Genomic DNA, 26,585 nt, shown 5'->3' with positions numbered 1-26,585 from the left:
TTTGTTAAGCCTGCTTTCGCTGGCCCACATTTGCCTGTGTATGTAACGCACGTCACCAGCCACTGTGAGGGCTCTTTATGCTGAGAAGTTGGACCTTTCGGTAAGTTTTGGCACGTTTGTTGCATCCGTCGCAGTAGGGTACCTCCGTTATTGGGATTAGCTTGTCTCTCATAGGGCGCTGAGATATGGTGAGGGAGACACAACAGGTTTACCCTAACAGACCCTTGCGCCACATGAAACAGTGAATGGGCTTGGGTGGTCACCCGTGGACTGCGTTATGAAGCAGATAGCGGGACCTCTCTGATCCAGAAGGTTTCATTATTTAGCCCATGGTGGTAAGTTGGCACTCCTATAGTCTCAGGTCCATCTCTATATTTCCCTCAGCTTGTTTGTAATTCAGTATACAATCCATGTTGTTATGGATTGAGCCCTATATGTCTGTTGTTTGGGTCTATAGTAGGTCTGTCTATCAGTTTGTGTTGCTTGTGATTATTGTTCACTAATCTTTTGTAGGGTGGCATTTTCCATTTTGTAAGGCTTCCATTCTTTAGGGAATCACTGTAAAATTATCATTTTGGTGTAACTGTTTTTTTTGTTTCATTTATTCCATTTTAAACAATTTGTTGTTGCAAGGAATTTGGCTTCTGCCTGTATGTTCATTTTCATCCATCATTCTGTTTCAACTTATTTGACGTCTAACATCAACGCCTACGTCCATTATACCCTAGATAAGTTCTTGGTGCCTATATTTGCAGTGGAAGGAAGGCAGGTGTTCCCCATTCTATCTTCTGCGCTTTAGCTGTTTTTGCTGTAATAGCAATTCTGATGGCAAATTATGTCTTCTCTTAGTATGCAGTACTAAGTGTGCGATATTATGAATCCTATGTGATAGCGATGCTAAAGATATGAGATACGGAATACTGTTGTGGTAAGGTATGAATATTCTTTTTAGCACCATGTACACAACTACATGCAGCATGCTTGGAACATGTTGACACAAGCACAAATAGATAAGAGTGAATGTAGGGTTTACATGACCATCACACATGTATTTGGTGTTGGCACTCCAACTTTTCCCCTCCAGCTGACCTCACCCAGTCAATAGTTATCTACATTTTCCAATATATGTATACATTGTTTTGATGAGTGCCTAGAATTTGGAGCTTGTTTGATTATTGTTTTTTGCATCATTTAGAGACAGCCCTGGGCTCTTGCACCTATTCTTTTAATGGTTACACCCAGAGGAAGGGGGTTGCGGCAGAGTGCCATGTTCCACCGAAACACTTGTCGGCGTAGCATTGGACTGTAAGCTACTTCTCGGATCTACCAGTATATTCATAGTAGTTATTGAAGTTGCCAACTATGAATTTATAGAAATTGATCTGTGTATTGGATTTTTGTTTATGTAATCATCAAGAATTAGTTGTTCTATGTATCATTTATAGAATGAGACCCTTATGTTATATTAGGTCATTGAAATGTAAAATTTGGCTATAGGGTTGAGCAACTGTATAGACAATCATCTGTTAAGTGTATCACAAAACATATGTTATATTTGGGTTGAATGCTTTTTGAGTGTGTATGACTGCATAAATGTGGATGGTGTGATTTAGTTTAGGCAGTGTGAGACTCCCAGGGCTGATGAGTACTGGTTTAATAAGTGTGTTATACTTCAGTGTAGTATTTTGGGTTTGATGATTTGTATATCACGTGGTTATATATGTTTATGAGACATATATACAAAAAAAATATGAAATAAAGTTATTATTTTGATATATATATATTTCTTTTTTGTTTATCTTTGGCTCCACTTCCTATGAAAAATTGTATAATATATGAGTTATAATCATAGTCAAGCACTAACATTTGTAGGAGATGCAGTGATATTTTTTGTAGGTGTTGGGTCGAAGGAAGCACACATCAGAAATGTCAAAACAGGGTTATGGTCCCACTGAGACATGATAAAAAGTATAGAAGGAAAGAAATGAACAAGACGTTTCAGAAATCCATTAACAATAGGGGTTTTGAATAGGGATGGCTGGTCGGGCAACCACAAACAACAGAAAGGTAACTCTTGAGAGTGCTCAAGGCAGAGCCCTGCTGGGCAAGAAAAAGCATGAAAGAGAGATTCTGGCAAAGGGGTCACAAAGGGAATAAGCTTATTTTTCTGCTCACAATGCCACAAGTGGTTTCCATCTGCGGGTGTTTACCATCTAAGTGGAGGGTGCCTGGCTGCCAAGATGACATCACAGACTTCGGGAGGAAGGTCAAAAGCTGTCAACTGCCACCGCTCAATCTCAACGCAAGAAGGCGTAGACTTGACAGGTTTGGGTGGAGGACCCTACCCTGTTGCTGCGACAGAATATCCTCCCGAAAGGGCAGCCTGATCAGATGATCAACTGCGATGCTCAGTAGCTCGGGATACCAGACTGTCTGTGCCCAGTCCAGAGCCAAAAGTATGACTTGGGGCCCGGTTGTTCTTGATCTTCATGAGAACTCAGGGCAGGAGTGGTGAGGATGGAAAGATGTACAGGAGGACTGAGATCCACTCGGCCCGAAAAGCGTCTGAGTGAGAGCGGCCTTTTGAAACTCCAGCATGCACAACTGCCGACACTGCCCGTTTTCAGCAGTGGCAAACAGATCTAAGCAAGGCTCTCCCCACTGCCGAAAGAGCCCTTGCCGAAATCCAGAATAGAAGCTGAAACATCTGTATCATAGCCTGAATATCCTGCATTCGCCGTTTGGGAGGATAAGCCTGAAACTGCACTGTGTCCAGAGCAGCCCCGGTGAAAGGGAGCATTTGAGAGGGAGGTAGCTGTGACTTCAGCATGTTTATAGTGAACCCGAGCAAATGCAGGAGGTCTGCTGTAGTTTGGAGGTGGGGGACGATAGACTGGGGTGAGCCCACCTTCAACAGTCAGTCCTTGAGATAAGGGAAGACTGACACCCCTGATCTCGCAGGTGAGCGACAACCACCACCATCACTTTGGTGAACATCAGAGGGGCGCTGGTAAGGCCAAGAGGGAGCACAGCAAATTGAAAATGCTCGTGGTCTACCATGAACTGCAGGTAATGCCTGTAAGCAATGCCTGTAAGCAGGCAGGAAAGGAATGTGGAGATATGCGCTCTGCAAGTTTGTAGCTACTATCCAGTCTCCTGGATCCATGGCAGACAGGACCTGAGCTAACATGAGCATTTTGAACTTCTTCTTGAGGAAGGGTGAGGTGGAGCGAAAAGAGTGTTAGGCTTGATGTTTTGTCCTACATGAAAAGTAGTGACCACCTTTGGCAGAAAAGAGGCACATGTACTTGTTTGCTGGATAGCAGCTGGTGTATGGAGGGTTACTGGAGAGAGCTTGACGCTTACTGACACTCATGGCCAATGTAATGGCCATGATTAAGATTTTTTGGGTCAACGGCCAAAAAAGCCAACTGTGCAGGGACTCAAATGGGGTATACATCAAGAATTTCAAGACAGGATTGAGATCCCATTGTGGCATAACAAATGCTGTAAACCCTTTAGAAACCTCCACACAACCAGTGACTTGAACAAAGAAGGTTGGTTCAGTAGCAACAGAAAAGCCAATATTGCCTAAATATATAATTTTACAGTGCACAGCACACAGCCTCGCTAATGAAAGAAAAAACAGTAACACAACTGGAAAGGACAGAGAAAGGGAATCCACCTGGCGCACCAAGCCACAAATGATCCCAACAGCAGGTGTATACTGTCATGGGAGAGTGTCGCCTGATTGCACAGATGACATCACAGACCCTAGGGGTAGATCAAACACTTTCAACAATCGCTCTTAATCTCCATGCATGAGGGTGGAGAGACGTAAGGTTCTAATGCAGGACCCTGCAACGTGTCTCAACAGAAAGTCCTCCCTGAGGGGGAGACTGATAGGAGGACTGATGCTCAGCCGATCGGATACCATGTTACGAACTAGGTTTCTCGTTGGCAGAGGTTTGCACCCTGTCCAAGTAAGGAGTACAATTCTAGACAGGTAAGTCACAACACAACCTTATTTATCCTGTGCTCACCCTCCAGCAGCTTGGCACAGAGCAGGCAGGCTTAACTTAGAATGCAATGCGTAAAGTATTTGTGCAATAACACATACAGTAAACATGAAAACACCATAAAAAGTACTCCGCACCACTTTATAAAAACAGATATTTATCTGAATAAAATAGGACCACAACGACAAAAATCCAATATGCACAAAGCAAGATATCACTTTTTAAAGGTTTAATCTCAATCCTTAAGAATCAGTGGTTGTATCCCTTTAACACAGTGCATGGGATAACGAGGCAGGGGGGCCACAGAGAAGATGCGTTGAAAAGTAAAGCGATGCATCAATGTTTATAGCACGACAAATGCGATGCAACGGTTTCCAGAAGACCAGCCTTAGTTCCTCACTGCGATACAGGGATATTTTGACGCCCAGGAACAATACGTGGAAAACCCAGAACGCGTTGAGCAGAAGGAACAGGCACTGTATTGATCCAGCAGGTGATGCAGTGATTTGTCAGCCGCAAAGCAGGGGCTGCGTTGATCCAGCAGGTGTTGTGTCGAATTTTGCAGACTTTGCGTGCTTCGATTTTTCAATGCCCTGGATTTTCTTCTTTTTGGTGAAGACTTTGATAGCCCTGAGACGTCAGAACAGGAGGCAAGAACAATCCAAGTCCTTGGAGAAGACTTGAGGAGGAAAGTAGAATCCCTTCCAGCAGAGTCAGCAGTACTTTCAGTATAGCAGTCCAGATGAGTCCTTTTGGGAGCCAGGCAGTCTCTCTGACACAGTCCAGTTGTAAGTCCAGAAGTGTTTGAATTGGTGGGGTCACAGACAAAGGATTGGAGACAGGCTATAAGGCACAGTTGGCAGTAAGTGCAGAGAAATGCCTACTTTCTAAAAGTGGCATTTCTGAAACAGTAATGTAGAATCCAACTTCACCAGTAAGTAAGATTTCTCACTACCATTCCAACCATATCAAATATGAGAAGTCTATTCCTCTCAGATCAGAAAGTACCACTTAAAACATATAAGGGAATCTCTAATGCTGGCCTATGTGAGGAGCAGGCTTCAGAGTAGTGAAAAACGACCTCGGAAGGTTTTTTTAAATTATTTTTTTACTACCAGGGCATTTAAAACATTTAAGTACATGTCCAGCCTTTTACGTACATAGCACCCTGCCCTCTGGGTTACCAAGGCCTACCTTAGGGGTGACATATAGAAGAAAGGAGACATTTAAGGCTTGGCAGGTACTTTTGAATGCCAAGTCGAAATTGCAGTGAAACTGCACACACAAGCCTTGCATCGACAGACCTGAGACATGGTTAAGGGCCTACTTATGTTGGTAGCACAATCAGTGCTGCAGGCCCACTAGTAGCATTTAATTTACAGGCTCTGGGCACATCTAGTGTACTTTACTAGGGACTTATAGGTAAATTAAATATGGCAATTTGGTATGAGCCAATGTTACCATGTTGAGGGGAGAGAGTGCAAGCACTGTAGCAACTAGTCAGCAGTGGTAGGAGGGCGCAGAAATGAGATCAGAAAAATGGAGGGAGGCAGGCAAAAAGTTGGGGGAAGACAACCCTCAGGCTGTCCGGTCTAACACATACTCTCTGTGCCCAATCCTGAGCCATAAGGATGGCTTGGGCCAGGTCAATCTTGATCTTCTGGGGGATTCAGGGCAGGAAAGCTATCAGTGAAAGATGTACATGAGGCCAGATGTCCACTCGATGCAGAATATGTCTCCGAGCTAGAGCCGCCTTGGGAACTCCAGTGTGCCGACGTGCTGACACTGTGTTTTTTGGGGAGGCAAACTGGTTGAGCCAAGGTTCTCCCCATTCTTGAAAGAGGCACTGAACAATCACCTAATGTAAATTCCATTCAGGTTCTACAAGGAGCCTGTCTGTCCTGACGTTAGGAGAACCCGCCAGGTGTCGCACTATCAGGAAAATGTCCTGGTGCTCCAGCCAAGTTCAAAGGCGGAAAGCCTCCTGGCACAAGGGCCATGACCCCACCTATCCCTTTGTCTGTTGCAACTCCAGATGGCAATGGGGTCATCAATGAAGAGGTGAACTAGCCTTACTTTGATGGATGAAAAGGCGGCTTTCAATGCCAAGCGGATGGTCCTTGGCTCCAAGAGACTAATGTGGAGTTGAGACTCTGCAGGAGACAAGATTCCTCTGATCAGCCCCTTTCACAGATGTGTCACTCTTGGGATGGGGTGGCCATCTGCCATACTGTAAGCTCTGGATGGTAAAGGGAGAGGAGTCTCCCACTGACCCAATTGTGGTTTGTCAGCCAACACTGCAGATCTTGTGCAGTCCCTTCTGATATCTGGGCCAGTTCACAAAAGTTTCCCATATGCTGCGTCCACTAGAGCTTCAGATCCAACTGCAGAGCACACATGTGCCCTCTGGCATGCTTCATCAGCAGGAAGTAGGAGGCCATGACACTCAGCAACCCCAGAGTCAGTCTCATTGAAATACAGTATAGAGACTACAATGTTGGTAACACAGCCTGAAAATCCCATAGTTTGGAGGTGAATGATGACTGCCTGGGGCAAGCCTGGCTTCAGCAGCCAGATGTCGAGGTAGAGGGAAGACTGTAACACCTGATCTCCACCGTGGGGCTGCAACTACCACCATCACTATCGTGAACACTCAAGGGACAATGTTAAGGCTGAAAGGGTGCACAGCAAATTGGAATGCCTGTGACGCACTGTGAACCAGAGGTAACGCATGTGGGCCAATGGGACAGGGATGTAGAAACACTTTAAGTGCAGGTCCAGCACTACCAACCAGTTACCAGGGTCCAAGGCAGACAGAACCTAAGCTAACATGAGCTTCTTGAATTTCTCTTTTCTCAAAACGTAGTTGAGAGGGGGCAGATCTAATAAGGAGGATGCCTCAGTTCTTTTTAGGCAGCTGAAAGTAACAGGAATAACAACCATGACTTACGTCTGGTGTGGGCATCCTCTCAAAGGCTCCTTTGGCCAGAAGAGCCTGTACCTCCTGGCAGAGTAAGGGAAGATAGTCCTCCATCAGCTATTTGTGGAATGCTGGCAAGGGTGTAGGGGTATACACAAATGGCAAGTGTAAGGAAATACTTATTTTCGTATGGTCACCACCAAGTGTTTGGACTGATGCTGCTGGTTTGTGAACTATGAGAGTGCACTGAGGCCTGCTAACCTGGCCGTAGTGCTAGAGCCCTGACCCTAAAATGTGTAGGTTGAATTTGCTTATACCCAACTGGCATAAGCTAGCTTACTTATAAGTTCCTAGTATATGGTATCAAGGGTACACAAAGCATGCAAGTTAGAGGTTTACCCGAGACACTGCAGCACTGGTTGAGCCATCCTGGGAGTGAGACAAGTCTAAAGAGTCTCCCACTCTGCCACTGCAGACCAGAAGAGCAGTTGGAAACTGCTAGCCTGACTCTGGCATTTAAAGCAATGGTAAAGCCAAGCCTCCCCTTCCAATATGTATAAGTCACCTCTACACAGGCCTACCAAGCCCTAAGGCAGGGTGCAGCATATCCCAAGGACCGAATATGTATTTTACATGTTCTGACAGTAAAACACAAAACTGTTGTTTTTGCTGTGGAAGACCTTGGTTACCTCATTGGCGAGTACAGGGCTACCTGCTGAATCCTCAGCTGTGCTAACTCCTGAACACTGCAACCAAAGTTGAGACTCCAAGGTATTAAACAATTTCTTGCATTAAGCCCAAATGGATTCTCTAGACGAAATTAATGTAACAGGTGGCAGAGTGCAACTGTTTCAACGTTGCCACTTTGTTGCCTTTAGTCTCCTGTGCCCTTAACAGTTACACAAGGAGCCTGTCCCTCTTGGGGAGACATACTAATGACTATGAGGAAACGAGACAGTAGAAGCCTGCACCGGAGAGAGGTGTTATCTACCTCTTACAGGAAGCCACACAACTGTTGGCACAAAAGGCAAGCTTCAAAGGATAAACTGCGTTTCAAGGGCAAATGGTGCTCAAACCTGAGAGGGGCTGTTTTCTTGTGTAGGCAGACACGCTGGCAGAGGAAGACAGAGAGGAGGAAACCAGGTGCCAAACTGCTTTTTCCGTGAGCATGTAGCCTTCAAGTAGCCACACCGCTACAGTAGGCTACCAAGCTCCACACAGAGAACGGTCTCACCCTCTTGGGGGTGGACAGAAGAGGGCTACTGGGCTAGCTAGCAGTCACACTAGTCATCTGGTGGGAGGGAACCTCGTATCCCATTGGCTAGTAACTGCAACATCTCTTAAGGGCACTTTCTGGGCATCAAAGTGGCACTTGTAGCACCCAGAACTCAGATCTCGCATGATGGGAGAAGTGGACCGAAGGACTGCCCTGCTGACCCTGGAACTGGCAAAGAAGTGGCTGCACTAAAGTTACACTGCACCTCCTGCTTCTTGGGCTAGGGAAGAAAAAGACTGTGCCTGCTGTGTTCTGCCTGCTGAGAAATAGTCCCCGAATGCCCAGCATGAAGCAGACACCCCAACAGTCAGTTGGCGGATTTCCTGTTCATAGCACATGCCCACAAAAGCTCAAGAAGCCTGCTAGGGTGAGTTGGTAGGCCATATCATCACATCACCACTCCTTGTCTCTAGGCAGCCCAAGGTTTCAGGACCTGATGCTCAAAAGTTGCACCTGAGTCCGGGGGAACCAGTAGAGTCATCGTACTGCAGCTTAGTCGTCGTTTAGTTATCACCAAAAGAAGAAACATTCTGTGCCGGCAATTGGTAGCCCAGTAGCAACAAGAGTTCTGCTGACAGCAGGAGGACTTCAAGGAACGTCAATCCCTGTGACCAGAATCATCACACCAGGACTATAGACATAAGAGTAGCCCAGGAAGACCCTCGTCGACCACACAGCATCTTCAGTATCCTGTATCCCTTGCATCAGAACCACTCCAGAGAAGACTGCTTTCCTTGAGTAGCTCATTATTTCTTTGGACACTGCTGGTCCTGTTGACTGGCTCCCTACTGGGGTTGTCCGCCCAAAGTAACCCTGATTAACTGCATTCCAAGATGTAAAAGGTTTTATTTAAAAAGTTTCCAAGTGTCAAATTTGTTGAATTAGCCTATTCTTGTTCCCTTTTAGATAAAAAGTCCTGATTTATTGTTTTTTGTAAAATCTCTATCTCCGCAATCCTTTGGTGGATCCTTTTCAATTTGGTGTATGTAAATTCATAAAAATATAATCTACTTTTATAAACTTGTGCCGGGTTTCTTGAGTTTTGAATTTCTTTCTTCAGTTGTTTTGGTGCTGTTTAAATGCTTTACATTTATTCCTGTGTGTAAGCCTGCCTGCTCAGAGTCACAGCTACCCAGGGCTGAGATAAGGTTTAGCAAACAAAACCTGACTGGTGCTAATGGGTTTGGTAGTGTATTGCACGGTGAGGTCACAACCACCACATCATGTAATACACTCCATTTCCTTACAGCACCCTGGGATATTAGGTGTGGCACCGGTCTCAGGATTGGGACTGGCCCCAAAGCGGGGTCGAAGGGCACATTTAGCATCAGGGATGGATCTGCCAGCAGTAAACTGAATGGAGGACCTCCTTGGAGCCTGCAGACACACCAGAGAGTTCCCATAGGATGCTTAAGAGCAGCAGCATGGCATCCCTGAATTCTTTGATTTGTTGTGGCATCGCCAAGGGGCCAGGAAGCTCACGCTGCATCGGAACGAGGGCTGAAGCCAGTTCCAAGGAGAGACCAGGCTCACAGCTCACAAACACACAGGCGTTGTGAGACACCGTTTGGTATGAGTGGTGGGACGAAGGGAGCTGTGCTTGAATTTCTTATGTTTTTTTTTTCTTGGACGTACCTAGTGACTTGGACTTCAAAGAAGAACGGTCACAGGAGTGGCTTGGAAACAAGAATGTGTCCACAGCCTGAACTTCAAGTGGGATCAGGCCTTCCTAACTTTTCGTCAGTGTTCTGTGACTTATAACTTGGCTTTGCAATCCAGTATGGCTTTCAAATTCAACTTTGCACACTTGATGCATGTCGTCAAATCATGTGACTAGCCCAAAAACAAGAGACATACTTTGTGATGGTCGGTCACAGACATTTGCCTATGGCAACCCTTACAAGTTTAAACCCTGTAATTTTAGGAGGGAGCATGCTCCTTGCACACTAGAAAAAGTCTGCCTGGCTGATAGAACTTGAGGGAGCAGGCCCCCAATCTGCCTTGAAAAGCAAAGAAAGACAGTAACTGACAGTGCACAGAGATGAGATTATGTACGGGCCCCTATGTCCTATGCAAGGTAGGACGAATCTGACAAATAGCCGCGTTAGGCAATTGCTGAGAAAAATCTCTGGATCAGGTTTGGCGCTTGGGGGTATTCATAATGTGAGGAAGCTGCTGTTACAAGTATCCATCAGAAATCCCAGTACTGCTAATAGCGCTCAGACTCCAGAAATGCTAGGGAATCATACAAATGTAAAAGTGTGTTAAACAAATGCTGGTACCAAGTCCACATTATATTGCTCCAAAGTAAGCAAACAAATAGGGAAAGCTTCTTTAGAGTGTGACAGACATTAACATATCCCTATCAAGAGAAGACAGTAAAAGTAAAATCTGCACAAAAAATACAGGGAATTCATCATGTGACCAATTAAGGCAAAAGGTGATTAGATAGTAGCATGCCTGGAGCTTGCACAGAAGCTATACATGAAAGAATGTTGAATATCACATGAATATCACAGATTTATATTTTTATTAAAATGAGTAAGGGATTTTCAGCATGCTAATTTGGCCATTTCAGAGCACTCTGGAGAGGGGGAGGGAACACTGTGCTAGCCAATCTCAGTTGGCATGGGGTCTCATCAAGCACTGCCTGCTGCTAGGGTCAACAGTAAAAGTTCATTTGAAAAAATAACTGACAAATATTAAAAAGTCATAGCAGTGGGGACCTGCCATGGCCTCTACATTACATGCTACCTTACTGGCCAAAGCACTCTACTAACAGACATGGAAAACACCTGAAGTGTGCTGGACTGATTGGGGATACAGGAATGTGGCTTACCAGTGAATGAATAAGAGTGGAAATTGTGATCACCCAGAAGAGCAAAGGTTAGCGTGTAAGACACCGAGGGATAGTCCTAGGATGCCAGTGGCTTACATAAGCAAACGGTGACACCCAGTGATTACCCACATTTGGTATGGGCAAATGAATGAGACAGGCTCCCCTTGAGGGTATAGGTAAATGAATGGGATGCATAATACCTAAGATGCTCTACAAGATGGGTCTGGAAGCACCAAATGAGAAGTCTATTAATGCACTTGTGAGCAGCATGAACCTACTCTAGATTCACATTTTATGCATCATTTTGATATCAATCATATAACTGCAACTACAATACAATTTAGTGATTGACCTTGAAAATCATCTCTATAACAATACAGGTTTTGGGGCACCTAGTTTGGAAGCACAAACAAAGAAGATCGAATGAGCGGAGAAAAATGTGAGACACCAATAAATCATTGGTTACCCTGGGTCCATAAAGAAGATAAAATACCTGCAAATATGTGAGTGTGCAACTCTTTGAGGCCAGGCTGTCTCAGCCGTATAGATGCCACCGTTGTAAGCGATTACAAGTGCCCGGGGACAGGCCCTGACTGAACCTTTTGAATTGACTATAAAGATTTATAACTTAATCTGAAAAACTGATTATGAAAACACCAATAAGTCCTTAGCACCTTCAACATTGCAATGATATTAAAAAAAAATTGTGTCAAACACTTTGCTGACGAAACCCAAAGAAAGGTTTAGAGTAAACTACTATATTAAGTAACATATGTTGAACAAAGAGATGATTCTGAGCCTCATTTAGATTTCGACGGAAACTGAAAATCCACCAGTTTCTGGAAGAAACACTAATACAGAGTAGAATTCATGGTATAAATTTAATCTACAATACTATCCCTATGGTTAGTGGGTGGATCCTACTCCATATTTAGAGTTTCCTTCAGACATTCGAGGATGCTCGGTTCCCTCCAGAATCTTAATGATGCCCTCTAACTCTAATAAGGGATGTAGGTGCCTGCAAGTCCAAAATTCCTAACACTCTGAAAAGGCTGCAGCAACTGAACAATGTGGGGTAGCCGCAAATCTGGACCTAAAGCTACTCAAATGGTACAAAAAATATATATATAAAGACATTATGGACATGTTTCTATCTGGAAAAAAAATATTGCTACAGGCAAGTAACTTTTTCTTCGCAGCAGCCCAAAAGACTGCAGCATTTCAGAAATGTGCAGTTAGCATTCATCTGCAGCTTTTAAATTTTACGGTGAGGAAATGAAGCAGATAAGCATCAAGTCTCAGAATTCATCAAGTCGCAGGAGGCCCAGGAGCCCTTGGGTGCCAGCAGTGTCAGCGCACAAAAATGAAAAGCAATATCATGTTTAGTGAGGCAAAAACTAGGTACCGCAGTTGAGAAGAAAAATGATGACTGTCACAGAAAATATGATGCTGGCAAGAGCATCTCAAGCTGATGTGCAGAAAATCTAAAATAGCTACAAAAGTAGGAGCTCAGTGTGCTCATTTATTGTTGCTGTTGAGTAATAGGCCCAAGTCTGGACTACTAAAGTGAGGTGCTACACAAAGGCTTCTGGGGCTGGCTACTGCAAAGCTGGAGAATATTCAAAGAAACATTTACATCTATAAAAGAAGTAATATGGAAAATGTATGTCTTTCAGTAAATGAGAAACCAGAGTCCAGGAAAGGGGGATGCACAGTTTCTGAATCCTGTTAGACAATGAAAAGAGCAGTGAGAATACACCTACAGCTTACTGACTAAAAATACTGTGCTGAGCTGGATCCAAGTCTATAGGAACATTTGAGATGAACAACGTGGAAAGCGGTCTTTTGGCTAGACCAGTCAACCATGAGGCACTTACCATTCTGCAATGCTCTTGTGCGAACGGATCACTGATGTCTCAATGTCGATTGGGTGATATCTCATGCCTCTCAGCTCCAGTGTTTCATCCAATGATCCCACCACATACAAGGCATCATGTCTCTCTGGAAAGAAGGATACACATTGACAGTCTCCACAAATGGTACAATGAGATAAATATTTTAATAGTACACCCAGATAAATGTGTCGGCAGGATGATGTACCTCTACTGCTGTAGAGCCTGTGCTTCATTCTATAGTTATGGTGCATGTGATACCAGTCTGCTAGGTGTTGTGAATGACCACAAAGCTCTGCACGTTCTGTACAGTGAGTGTTCAGAATGATCAGTCCCTGAGATCTGGTGTATTTGTTCTTTATAGGCGATGATCTCTCACCTACGCAGAGGTATGTTCTGGGTTTGTGTTCAGTGCATTAATTGATGACATATCTCTAGTGTGTTTTCTGTAAGTTGGTTAATCCCATGCTTTGGTGGATGAAAGGTATAGCAATTAGTACCATGGCTCTGGTGTGTGTTGTTTGCAGTGATTGGTCCCACACTGCTAGTACTCTGTAAAGCAGTTAATAACATGGTCCTAATGTGCTTTTAATATTGAATTCACACTCAGCCCCATCCTTGTCTGTACACTGGCAAATGACAAAGGTCTGTTGTGTTCATTATGGTGGCTGGTGGGAGAATGATTCTGTGGCACAGACTGATCCCATAGCTGTGGTGTTCTATACATCGATTGATAACATAGGTCATGTCGTCTTTACAGTGATTGTTCTCACTGCTTGTCAAATGAACAAGTTCCATATAATGCTGACTTTCCAGTTTAACAGATTTCAAAATCTTCTTACCTCCACTGGCATCAGTCAGTTCTGTCCTGCGAAGAAAGCCCAGGTACCCTGTGCGGGCCCAGACAGTCTGCGTGTCTCCAAAGCTCAGCCTGGCATTGAAGTGGTCTGCATGTAGCGCCTCTTCCCCATACACGGTATGGTATCCTGTAGCATTGTGAGGGCTACTCACCCAAATCTGGAAAGGGAAGAACTCCACTTCAGTCGACAGGAATGTAACAGCACTACCACCTTCGCTACAGGGTCTCATTTAAAAAAAAACTGTTTATCTAGCAGTCTAGTATTATCTACTCCATATTACTATGGTTAGACCAGTCAGCATCGCCTCCCATTAAAAGATAGGCTCTATTTTTCCCGGGTTCTCATACCTTTCAAATGTATGGGGCAACCAAAGCTTTTGTTGGCAAACCCGTCTGCCCCCATACACCAATCCATGTCCAGTTCCCATTGTCTGACGGCCGAGTGGGGTTGGGGAAGCATGCAGAGGCTCCCTATAACAGGAAAATATTGCATCAGATGACTACCATCTATAAATTACAGAATAACTGTGGCACCTAGGTACGTTGTCCTCACACCAGAATCCATTTATTTGGGTTTTGTGGAGTTCCAGGGACTCAAGCCAAACAATACGTTTTCCCCCACAGAGGGTCGGCATGTCTTAGCATTACACGGTGGTGTGTAGAAATGTTGCAGTATGCCTGCACCCCTGGAGACAATCCACAGTGACAGGATGCCCTATCCTGGCTAGCAATGCCCTAGCGGAGTAGGCTGTATGTTGTGATTGCCACCTCTCTCAAGACCCTGCAGGGCCTCCTCCCAGGTCTCATCCGTTAGTTCGCCCAGATCCCTCCGCCACTGTCCCCTAATACATCAAGGATGTCCAGTGTTTTATGAAGTATTTTCCTATATGTAGTGAGCTTGACCTTCCTTTGAATATGTTGCGTCAGGAGTCTATCCTCCATGGGGCTTAAGTCCTCAATACTTGTGCCCCCAGGCACTTCTGCCAAGAGGGCATGTCTGAATTGTAGATATCTAAAACCCTTCCTTTGGCCAGTTCATATTCTTTCTTAACGGTGTCAAATTTTAATATCAGTTGTAAACCACACATCCCCCAGTTTACTAAACCTTATCCATTCCCATTTATGCAATTATATTTATACATATATATATTTATATTTGACAGCTTCTCCTAACTGAAGAGTCCTACAGAGGGGTATCCATGGTTTTTGTCTTGCTAGCCCAGGTACCTAACATTTCACTCGCCACCCCTTCAACCCTGCCGTTAAGAGGTTGGCCAGTCACTGTCTCTCAGTCTGTCTTACACAGCAGGACTGTATCCAGTACTAAATATGTCTCCATTCTGACAGAGGACTTCTCCTGCAGCGCATATGCCAACGAAGTTGACCACTACTAATTGTGCTGTAAAATAGTCGTTTTTAATAACTGGGAGGGGGGGTGGGGGGGGGGGGCAATACCGTCTTGTCTTCATAAACACTGCTAGTTAGTTTTCAAAGTGCAATCTGTGGAGGTCCATCACTAGCGAAGATGCTTCAACCCCCTGTCCTTTTTTTTTTTTTTTAATGCATCCGGAATCTGAAACAGTGTGTTCTGAAGGACATATCTGGATTTGGGAAGCATAATCATTTCAAACAGCATTGCTCCAACCAGTTGTGAGGGGGCAGTTTCTTCCAGTGGGCAGTGTCTTTCCTATACTAGCGAGGATGTTATAAAGAGTTTCCTCGATGACGTGCTTTAGGTTTCATGTGACATTACACAGGCAGTGAAATTGACTTGTTTCCCCGAATTCCCTCTGATGGGTGCAACGGGGTCCAGGATGCAAGTGGGTAAGTGTTGATCTGCCAAGTTCTTGTGGAGCCTGATGCATTTTCCAATTATCTAATATTCGCACCAGCCTATCTATGGTTGCCCTCGGGTTATGCGGCATTTAACAACATGCCATCAGCATGTAATGACACTCTTTCCTCCCAAGCACTGTCCCCTTTTAGGCCTCTTAAAAATGCATTGCTACTTATCCAACACTCTTTAGATTCTAAGGCAAGAGGAAAAATAACGAGGGACAGTGTCAGGTGCTCCATTTTAAGGAGAAGAGATCAGAACACACCCCAATAATCAAATCAAATCAAATCATTAACATTTATAAAGCGCGCTACTCACCCGTGCGGGTCTCAAGGCGCTAGGGGAAAAGGGGGGTTACTGCTGCTCGAAAAGCCAGGTTTTTAGGAGTCTTCGGAATACGGAGTGGTCCTGGGTGGTCCTGAGGCTGGTGGGGAGGGAGTTCCAGGTCTTGGCTGCCAGGAAGGAGAAAGATCTCCCACCCGCCGTGGAGCGGCGGATGCGAGGGACTGCAGCGAGCGCAAGGCCAGAGGAACGGAGGAGGCGGGTGGGGACGTAGAAGCTGAGGCGTCGGTTGAGGTATTCCGGTCCCTTGTTGTGGAGGGCTTTGTGTGCGTGGGTGAGAAGTCGAAAGGTGATCCTTTTGCTGACTGGGAGCCAATGCAGGTGTCTCAGGTGAGCGGAGATGTGGCTGTTGCGGGGTACGTCGAGGATGAGGCGGGCCGAGGCGTTTTGGATGCGTTGCAGGCGATTTTGGAGTTTGGCTAGGGTCCCATACCTCTGACATAGGCCTTCAACTGCTGATATTGCAGTGGACCCACGCTGGGCCATTGCGGAGTCCAAAGATTTTTTTCCAGCTCTCCAAATAGGTATTTTTTTTATTTTTTTACAGGGAATCAGACACTGGAGGCATCATCACGTGATACCTCCACCGGTGGCGTATCAACTCTGTGCCAGCCATACAGGCATAGCTGCCACAGGTTTTATTCTGGTTTCCCGTACCAGTATAAAACCTGATTGGCCACAGTGTACTAATGTACCGATTATCTGTCCTAATCCGGCCACCAGCACCTTAGGCAGCGCCTTCGTCTCAACACTGAGCAATAGGGCTATATCAGGCACACTAATCGTGGGGCTTGCCTGTCTTGTGAATAACCCCAATAGTGGCCATTCTCAAGTGTTGCAGAAGTCATCCTCCATCCTTGGCCACTAAGAACATATTCAAGTGAGATCCAGTCAGTTTACTGGCCAGGCATTTAGGGAATTCCACTGGGAGAACATTAGGGCATACTGAATTATCTGTCTGTAAGGGTTTGTGTCCTCTATCTACTTATTTCAGAATCTAATATGTTTCTGTCTGAAGAGGATTGCCACTGCAGTGGGATCTCAATTAAGAAATTGTGCATTTCAGCTTCTGTGAGGTCACACAGAGGCATAGAGGGACCGATAATATTCTACAAATGCATTGAATATATTATATTTTCCTTCCACACTATTCTCAGTCATCATTTCACTGACCCACCCAGAGGTTTTGTCTCTTTTCCCAAGCATCGGGTTGCTAGCAAATAATTGTGTGCATTATTGCCGGTGAGTGTCTATTTAAAAAAAAAAAGAAAACAACTTACTTGAATTGTTGCTGCTGCCGCCGCCGCCGCCATCACCTCCACACTGCTCCTCTACTACGCAGACAGACTGCAGGCACAGACTCCAAGCCTGCACTGTGGCCAATCCTGACAACTCTCAGAGCAGTGTCAGGATTGGCTGGGAGCACCCAGCCAGGGTGCTCCCCAGCAGACTGGGAGCTGGCGCCTGTTCTCTTCAGCCCAGCAACACAGTGCCGGGCTGGAGAGAGCCTACTGCGCATGTGTGTTTGGCCAGCTCGAGACGGCCGACCAAAAATACATGCGCAGTGAGAGGGAGTGCTGTGCACTCTTCCTTAGTTCATGTCACAGCATGTGGCCCTGCCCCTTTTACCAAAAAACGATAATAAACAGTTTATCATTTTTTGGTAAAAGGTTTGCAGCTGAGTGGGGATGGGGGGCGACGCTCCTCCAACCTAGCAGAGGAGCTGCACCTGCTCTTATTACTATCTTATACATCTCGCACATAGTTGCTTCTGAGTCCTCGTTCTCTGTGTTTTTAGCAGAGTAATTCTGTTATAAGCCATACTTCGTCTACCACCATGTCCGTCTCAATAGCCAGCTAATTTCCATCCTCTGTGGTCCCTTAGATTCTGTTCTCCTATATCTGCCTCCTGTGGCAAATAATCAGAGATTTCCTTCGCCAAAAACAGAACAGTTGTATAGCTGTGGATGTGCAACCCCTGCCTAGTTAAATTCTCCCGTATGGAATACGAACCATGCCATGCAGAGTAGTAGAACTGTTTCACCATCAGGTTATGACTCCTCCAAACCTCCCCCAACCCAAGTGCTTCAGTAAACTGCAGGAGCTGGATGTTACACCTTTTCCATCCTAAATCCACCCTACTATGCTATTGTCCACATATTTTCTCATTCATCGTCAGGTTAAAGTCCCCTCTCATTAGTAACAGTCCATTCAGCAGGTGACATAAAAGAGCATCTCAAATTTTGGTCAGCTTCATTCACAAAATTAGAAAACAATCAAAACCCTATAGCGTTTTAATCTGCACCATGCAGACTACCATCGGTCAAGCAATTTATTTTTCTATATGCACTGAACAAAGCTGAAAGCACAACCTAACACCTTTCACACTCTCAATCTGCTCCGATTAGATCATACTGCATATAACAGACTCCTACCTCACAATTTACATCATTCAGATCACAGCCAACAACAAACTGCTGCTGTCTTATTGGCAGTGGCAAAGATCATAGCCAAGAAAAGAACTTTGTTTTGAAGTACACTTCAATCAGCGGAGTGCACAGGAACCGACAGCCTTCAGCCTCCTAGTTTGCACCAAAGATAAATGCTTACTGTAGGGAAGTACCCTCTTTCTTGCATGGTTACTTCCACTTTTTGCCTGCTGTCAGTATGCTTTGACTGTTTTCACTGGGATCCTGCTAACCAGGACCCCAGTGATTGTGCTCTCTCCCTCTACATTTGGTTGCCAAGATTTTTGCACACCCCACAATTGGCCTACTGGTGCCCCTGTATAAGTCCCTACTATATGGTATTTTAATACCCAGGGCATTGGGGCACCATGGGATCACCATGGGCTGCAGCATGTATTGTGCCACCCTTAGGAGACCATGCAAAATGCATCTGTAGGCCTGCCATTGCAGCCTGAGTGAAAAGATGCACGCCTCCTTTCACAACAGGTCACTGCACCAGGTCACTGTGTCACCCCTTTGGTAGGACCTCTTAGCCCAGAGGGCAGGGTGCAGGTACCTGTGTGTGAGGGCACATCTGCGTAAGCAGAGGTGCTCCTACAAACTCCAGCTCCATTTCACTGGACTACGTAAGTGTGGGAAGCCATTTTACCCAAGCACTACCTATGTCCAGTTAGATGATGGTAACTCCGAACCTGGGCATGTTTGGTATCAAACATGTCCAAATCATACCACAATAACGTCACCAGTATTGGTTGTGTGATTCCATGCACTCAAAGGATTCCTCAGAGGACCTCCAGTATTGCTCCTACCGGTCTTCTGGGGGTTTCCAGGCAGCCCGTGCTGCTGCCACCCCTCAGACAGAGTTCTGCCCTTCTGCTGTTTGACCAGCTCATACAGAGGAAGGCATAACAAAGGATTTCCTGTGGGAGAGGGAGGTAACACCTTCTCCCTTGGAGAGGCTTGGGAGGGGTAGCCTCCCAAGCCACTGGTTTGCTTTGAATGGCACATTTGGTGCCCTCCATTCATAAACTGGTGTGCACCAGACCAGGGAGCCCTGGCTCTGTTCTGGTGCAAGACAGGTCAAAGGAAAGTGGAGTGACCACTCCCCTGTCCATAACCACCCCAGGGCTGGTGCCCAGAGCTCCTCCAGGTGGCCGCTGGATTCCACCATCTTGAAACAATATGTGCAGAGGGTCCTGGGAGCATCTGCGTGGCCAGGTCAGGTAGGTCACATCATAGCCCCCTCCTGATAGGTGGTCACCCTGCTAGGTGACCAAACCCCCTTCCTGGGCTATTTAGGGTTTCCCTCTTGAGTGTGTCCTCAGATTCGATGTGCAAGATTCCACCAGGACTCCTCTGCATCCTTTACTTCATCTTCTGGCCACTGGAACTGCAACTGGATGCTTCAGGAACCGACAATCTGCAACTCCAGCGATGACTCTACATTGCAACATTAGTTCTCTGGCACCTTATACCAACTGCAACATTTCCCAGGCTGTGAATCCTCTAAGGCCGGCAAGACTTCAGCCTGCACCAAGACGCTAGAAGGAATTTCCCTTGCAGTGAATGAGTCACTCCCCTACATCTGCATGGCACCAACTGCAACAATGTCTGGCTGTGTGGATCTGCTTTTCCCTGGAAATGCGTGGATCCTGCATCACAGCTGGTGGTCTGGAGTGGTCCCCTGGTCCTCTCTGCCAGCTGGCCAACTTGGGAGACAGTAAGCCCTTGCGCCTCTCCTTGCATAACAGAACCCCTGTGTACCGTGACTCTTGCAGCAACCAAGGCTATTTTGCTCCTACTCCAAGAGATCTATAGGCTCCTTGTAGCCCCGGCCCCCATCACTTCTTCCTGCCAAGCACAGTCTCCTCTCTGCTGCCCAGCGACGTAGGACTCCACTTTAGGTGTGCTGACTGAGCCCCTCTGTGAATTACTGTACATGCTGCCAATGCGTTGCCCATGGGGGCTGCAATTGCTTCTGTGGGCCCTCGCGTCTGCTGAATGTCCTCTCAGACTCCGCTCCTTTGGTCGAGTCCCCTGGTTCTTGCTGGTCCTCTTCAGCCTTACAACTTGTCCTTTTCTTCTTCTGCATTTGCCAAGGCTTGTTGGTGGTTCTTCAGCACCACTGACCGACTGCAACCAGACAGCCGACGTGGGACGCAGTCTGCCTCGTTTCAGGAACTTCTCTTCATCTTCAGTGCTGCACAGCTGGTCTTTTGTCTCCCATCGACCTGGTTCTGCATCTACACAGAAGGGTGGGTAGTGGATCCTCCCATTACCAGACACTCCATCACGATCTGGACTTGCTACCTCTAGAGAGCCCTGGCTTCCTAGACAATGTCTACACTTCAGTAATAGTAGATACCTGGACCTGGTACTCACCTCTTGGGGTTCCTAGTCCCTCCAGCTCCCCTTTGCGTTTCCCCATCCTTAGGTGGGGGACTGTATCTCGCATTCCATTTATTTAGTATATGGTTTGGCCCTCACTAGTTCCTATTACGTTTGCCAATGCTGGTTGCTTTCTATGCTCTTTACTTATTGCTAATGTGTGTATGACAGTGTGTTCACTCACCTCCAGTTAGGGGACTGCCCATTATGATTCTACTATTTGTGTTACCATAATAAAGTACCTTTGCGTGGTTCTTTCATGTGTAGCAGTGCTATGTGACTATAGTAGTATTGCATAAGCTTTGCATGTCTTGTAGATACGTCTTGACTGCTCAGCCATAGCTACCTCTAGAGAGCCGTGGCTTCCTAGGCACTGCCTACACTTCACTAATAGGGGACACCTGGATCTGGTATAGGGTGACAACACGATAGGTGTCCACCACACACCAGGCCAGCTTCCTACATTGTTGGTGCAGTGGTGGGATAAGACACTTGCAATTGCCTTACCACTTTGTAACTAGTCACTTTCCACAGGAATGAAAATGTCACTTACCCAGTGTACATCTGTTCGTGGCATCAGTCGCTGAAGATTCACATGTTGTGCATAGCCCGCCATCTGGTGTTGGGTCGGAGTGTTACAAGTTGTTTTTCTTCGAAGAAGTCTTTCGAGTCACGGGACCGAGGGACTCCTCCTCTTTGTCTCCATTGCGCATGGGCGTCGACTCCATCTTCGATTGTTTTCCCCGCAGAGGGTGAGGTAGGAGTTGTGTTGTAGTAATAGTGCCCATGCAATGGAGTGAATAAGTATGTACCTATTTAAGGTTTAAGTAATATATTTACAAATGTACAAAGCTTAAGCTAACTTCCGAACGGCTACAGGCTCCCGGGGAGGTGGGTGGGCACATGTGAATCTTCAGCGACTGATGCCACGAACAGATGTACACTGGGTAAGTGACATTTTCAGTTCGATGGCATCTGTCGCTGTAGATACACATGTTGTGCATAGACTAGTAAGCAGTTATCTCCCCAAAAGCGGTGGCTCAGCCTGTAGGTAGCAGATTTGGATGCACTTAACTATCCATCTGGCTATACCTTGTTTTGATATTGGGTTTCCTGCATGAGGTTTTTGGAATGCAATAAATAGTTGTTTAGTCTTTCTGATGTTTTTTGTTCTGTCAATGTAGTACATTAGTGCTCTTTTGACATCTAATGTATGTAGTGCCCTCTCAGCTACGGAATCTGGCTGTGGGAAGAACACTGGTAGTTCTACAGTTTGATTTAGGTGGAACGGTGAAATAACCTTTGGTAAAAATGTAGGATTGGTCCTTAGGACTACCTTATTTTTGTGTATTTGGATAAAAGGTTCTTGTATTGTAAACGCTTGAATTTCGCTTACTCTCCGTAGAGATGTGATGGCGATGAGAAATGCAACTTTCCAGGTTAGGAACTGTATTGCGCAAGAGTGCATGGGTTCAAAAGGTGGACCCATGAGTCTTGTTAAGACAACATTGAGGTTCCATGAAGGAACGGGTGGTGTCCTTGGTGGTATAATTCTTCTAAGGCCTTCCATAAATGCTTTAATGACCGGTATCCTAAATAGGGAAGTTGAATAGGTAATCTGCAGGTATGCAGATATTGCCGCAAGGTGTATTTTAATGGAAGAGAAAGCTAGGTTTGATTTTTGTAAGTGTAGCAAGTAACCCACTACATCCTTTGGAGATACGTGTAATGGTTGGATTTGAGTATGATGGCAGTAGCAAACAAACCTTTTCCATTTGCTTGCATAGCAGTGCCTAGTGGATGGTCTTCTAGCTTGCTTTATGACTTCCATACATTCTTGTGTAAGGTCTAAGTGTCCGAATTCTAGGATTTCAGGAGCCAGATTGCTAGATTCAGCGATGCTGGATCTGGATGCCTGATCTGTTGTTTGTGTTGTGTTAACAGATCTGGCCTGTTGGGCAATTTGATGTGGGGTACTACTGATAGGTCTAGCAGTGTTGTGTACCAGGGTTGCTTAGCCCATGTTGGTGCTATCAGTATGAGTTTGAGTTTGTTTTGACTCAATTTGTTTACTAGATATGGAAGGAGAGGGAGAGGGGGAAAAGCGTATGCAAATATCCCTGACCAGTTTATCCATAGGGCATTGCCTTGGGACTGCCTGTGTGGGTATCTGGATGCGAAGTTTTGGCATTTTGCGTTCTCTTTTGTTGCAAATAAGTCTATTTGAGGTGTTCCCCAGAGTTTGAAGTAAGTGTTTAGAATTTGGGGGTTAATTTCCCATTCGTGGACTTGTTGGTGATCTCGAGAGAGATTGTCTGCAAGTTGATTCTGGATCCCTGGAATAAACTGTGCTATTAGGCGAATGTGGCTGTGAATTGCCCATCGCCATATCTTTTGTGCTAGAAGGCTCAGCTGCGTTGAGTGTGTCCCCCCTGTTTGTTTAGATAATACATTGTTGTCATGTTGTCTGTTTTGACAAGAATGTATTTGTGAGTTATGATTGGTTGGAATACTTTTAGTGCTTGAAAAACTGCTAGCAGTTCTAGGTGATTTATGTGCAGTTTTGTTTGATGTATGTCCCATTGTCCTTGTATGCTGTGTTGATCGAGGTGTGCTCCCCACCCTGTCATGGAAGCATCTGTTGTTATTACGTATTGTGGCACTGGGTCTTGGAAAGGCCGCCCTTTGTTTAAATTTATACTGTTCCACCATAGAAGCGAGAGGTATGTTTGGCGGTCTATCAACACCAGATCTAGAAGGTGACCCTGTGCTTGTGACCATTGTGATGCTAGGCACTGTTGTAAGGGCCTCATGTGCAGTCTTGCGTTCGGGACAATGGCTATGCATGAGGACATCATGCCTAGGAGTTGTAATATCATTTTTTCCTGTATTCTTTGTGTTGGATACATGCGTTGTATGATTTTGTTGAAATTTTGAATTCTTTGTGGACTTGGAGTGGCTAATCCTTTTGTTGTGTCTATTATGGCTCCTAGGTATTGTTGTACTTTGCACGGCAGAATGTGTGATTTTGCATAGTTGATGGTGAAACCGAGTTTGTAGACGTTTTGTATGACCTGATTTGTGTGGTGTGAACACCTTGTCAGTGAGTTGGTCTTGATTAGCCAGTCGTCTAGATACGGGAATACGTGTATCTGCTGCCTTCTGATGTGTGCAGCCACTACTGCTAGACATTTTGTAAAGACTCTTGGTGCGTTTGTTAAACCAAACGGCAATACTTTGAATTGGTAATGTATTCCTTTGAATACAAACCTTAGGTATTTCCTGTGCGACTGATGTATTGGTATGTGGAAATACGCGTCTTTGAGATCTAAGGTTGTCATGTAGTCCTGTTGCTTTAGCAATGGTAACACTTCTTGTAGCTTGACCATGTGAAAGTGTTCTGATTTGATGTAGGTGTTTAGTGTTCTGAGGTCTAGGATTGGTCTCAGTGTTTTGTCCTTTTTTGGTATTAGGAAGTACAGTGAATAAACTCCTGTGTTTATTTGTGTCTTTGGTACTAGTTCTATTGCGTTCTTTTGCAATAATGCTTGAACTTCTATTTCCAGAAGGTCTGAATGTTGTTTTGATAAATTCTGTGCTTTTGGTGGTATGTTTGGAGGGATTTGTAGAAATTCTATGCAATAACCATGTTGGATAATTGCTAAGACCCAAGCGTCTGTAGTTATTTCCTCCCATGCTTGGTAATACTGACCTATTCTTCCCCCCACTGGTGTTGTGTGGAGGGGATGAGTGACATGTGAGTCACTGTTTGGTTGTAGGGGTTTGGGGGCTTTGAAATTTTCCCCTATTCCTAGGGAATTGTCCTCTGTATTGGCCCGAAAGCCTCCCCTTTGGTACTGTCCCTGGTAGCTGGACGGTGTTGCCTGTGAGGTGCTGGCTTGTGTGGCCTGACCCCGAAACCCCCCTCTAAAGGTTGTCTTGCGGAAGGTGCTGTAAGTGCCTCTGCTCTGCGGGGAGTAGAGTGCGCCCATGGCTTTAGCAGTGTCAGTGTCCTTTTTTAGTTTCTCAATCGCCGTGTCCACTTCTGGTCCGAACAGTTGTTTCTCATTGAATGGCATATTGAGCACTGCCTGCTGTATCTCTGGTTTAAAACCAGACGTTCGTAGCCATGCGTGCCTTCTTATTGTCACAGATGTGTTAATTGTTCTTGCAGCTGTGTCCGCTGCATCCATAGAGGAGCGTATCTGATTATTAGATATGTTCTGTCCTTCCTCAACCACCTGTTTCGCCCTCTTTTGTAGCTCTTTGGGGAGATGCTCAATGAGGTGTTGCATCTCGTCCCAATGGGCTCTGTCATAGCGCGCAAGTAGTGCTTGAGAGTTAGCGATGCGCCACTGGTTTGTAGCTTGTGCTGCGACTCTCTTTCCGGCTGCATCGAACTTGCGGCTCTCTTTATCTGGGGGTGGTGCATCCCCAGATGTGTGGGAGTTGGCTCTCTTGCGAGCTGCTCCTACTACGATGGAATCTGGTGGCAGCTGTGAGGTGATGAAAACAGGGTCTGTGGGAGGTGCTTTATATTTCTTTTCCACCCTTGGTGTTATTGATCTACTCTTGACCGGCTCCTTGAAGATTTCCTTTGCGTGCCGAAGCATTCCTGGGAGCATAGGCAGGCTTTGGTAGGAGCTATGGGTGGAGGAGAGGGTGTTGAATAAGAAGTCATCCTCGACTGGTTCCGAGTGTAGGGACACGTTGTGGAACTCTGCTGCTCCAGCCACCACTTGTAAATATGCTGTGCTATCTTCCGGTGGTGAGGGCTTTGTAGGATACGCCTCTGGACTATTGTCCGACACTGGGGTGTCGTATAAGTCCCAAGCGTCTTGGTCACCTTGGCTCATGGTTGTGTGAGCAGGGGAATGTGATGGAGTTTGTGCCGGTGAAACGTTAGTTACAGGTGGAGGAGAGGGTGGCGGAGTTACCTTTTTCACCATTTTTGTTTGTGGTGCTTGGTCTGACTGAAACTCCAGTCTCCTTTTTCTCCTAATAGGGGGAAGGGTGCTTATTTTCCCTGTTCCTTCCTGTATAAAAATACGTTTCTGAGTGTGGTCCACTTCGGTGGATTGCAACTCTTCCTCAAATCTATGCTTTCGCATCTGAGAGGACAGTGATTTCTCCTCTGAATATGAACCGGTAGTTGGGTCGGTTGCGGGTCGTTTTGGCACCGAAACCCTGTCTGTACTCTTTTTCGGCTCCGAGGTGACTTTTTTCTTTTTCGGAGTCGAACCCTCTCGGCGTCGATCGTCCTCGGTGCCGCTGTCTCTGCGTCGAGCAGTTTCGGCTCCGCTATCTCGGCGTCGATCTTTTTCAGCAGCACTTTCTCGGTCCCGAGAAGGCTGCGTGCCGGTGTCTCGACCGGAGTCGGACGATCTCGGCACTATTTCGGCCTTTTTCGGTGCCGATGGTCGGTCACTGAATTTATGGGTCGAGCCATGGCCTGGTGGCAGTGGCGTCCCCTGGGCCTTGTCACTTTTCTTGTGTGCAGGCTTCGACGTCTTACTCACAGTTCTTTGGTCGTCTAATTCCTCGGAGTCCGATTCATGGATCGAGAAGGTTTCTTCTTCCTCTTGTTCCTCGAACTCTCGGTGAGCTGTCGGCGTGGACGCCATCTGCAGTCTTCTGGCTCGACGGTCACGGAGTGTTTTTCGGGACCGGAACGCACGACAGGCCTCGCAAGTCTCTTCACTGTGCTCAGGCGACAGGCACAGGTTACAGACCAAATGTTGGTCT

At 45.9% G+C, this 26,585-nt stretch overlaps 1 protein-coding gene across 1 annotated transcript in view; it reads right to left on the bottom strand.

The window, feature by feature from the left end:
* DIP2A (disco interacting protein 2 homolog A) overlaps window positions 1–26,585 on the bottom strand; it is a 637,392-nt gene that overhangs the window by 19,651 nt on the left and 591,156 nt on the right. Inside the window, exons 36-37 of the mRNA XM_069225498.1 lie at window positions 13,789–13,963; window positions 12,932–13,055 (exon numbers count right to left, since the gene is read on the bottom strand). Of these exons, the coding sequence (XP_069081599.1) occupies window positions 12,932–13,055; window positions 13,789–13,963 (299 nt within the window). The remainder of the gene's footprint in view (window positions 1–12,931; window positions 13,056–13,788; window positions 13,964–26,585) is intronic.

Source organism: Pleurodeles waltl, chromosome 3_1 (genome assembly GCF_031143425.1).
Source record: "Pleurodeles waltl isolate 20211129_DDA chromosome 3_1, aPleWal1.hap1.20221129, whole genome shotgun sequence".
Lineage (NCBI taxonomy): Eukaryota > Metazoa > Chordata > Amphibia > Caudata > Salamandridae > Pleurodeles > Pleurodeles waltl.
Note: the sequence above shows the minus strand (reverse complement) of the source record. Positions and strands in the feature narration are given on the sequence as shown.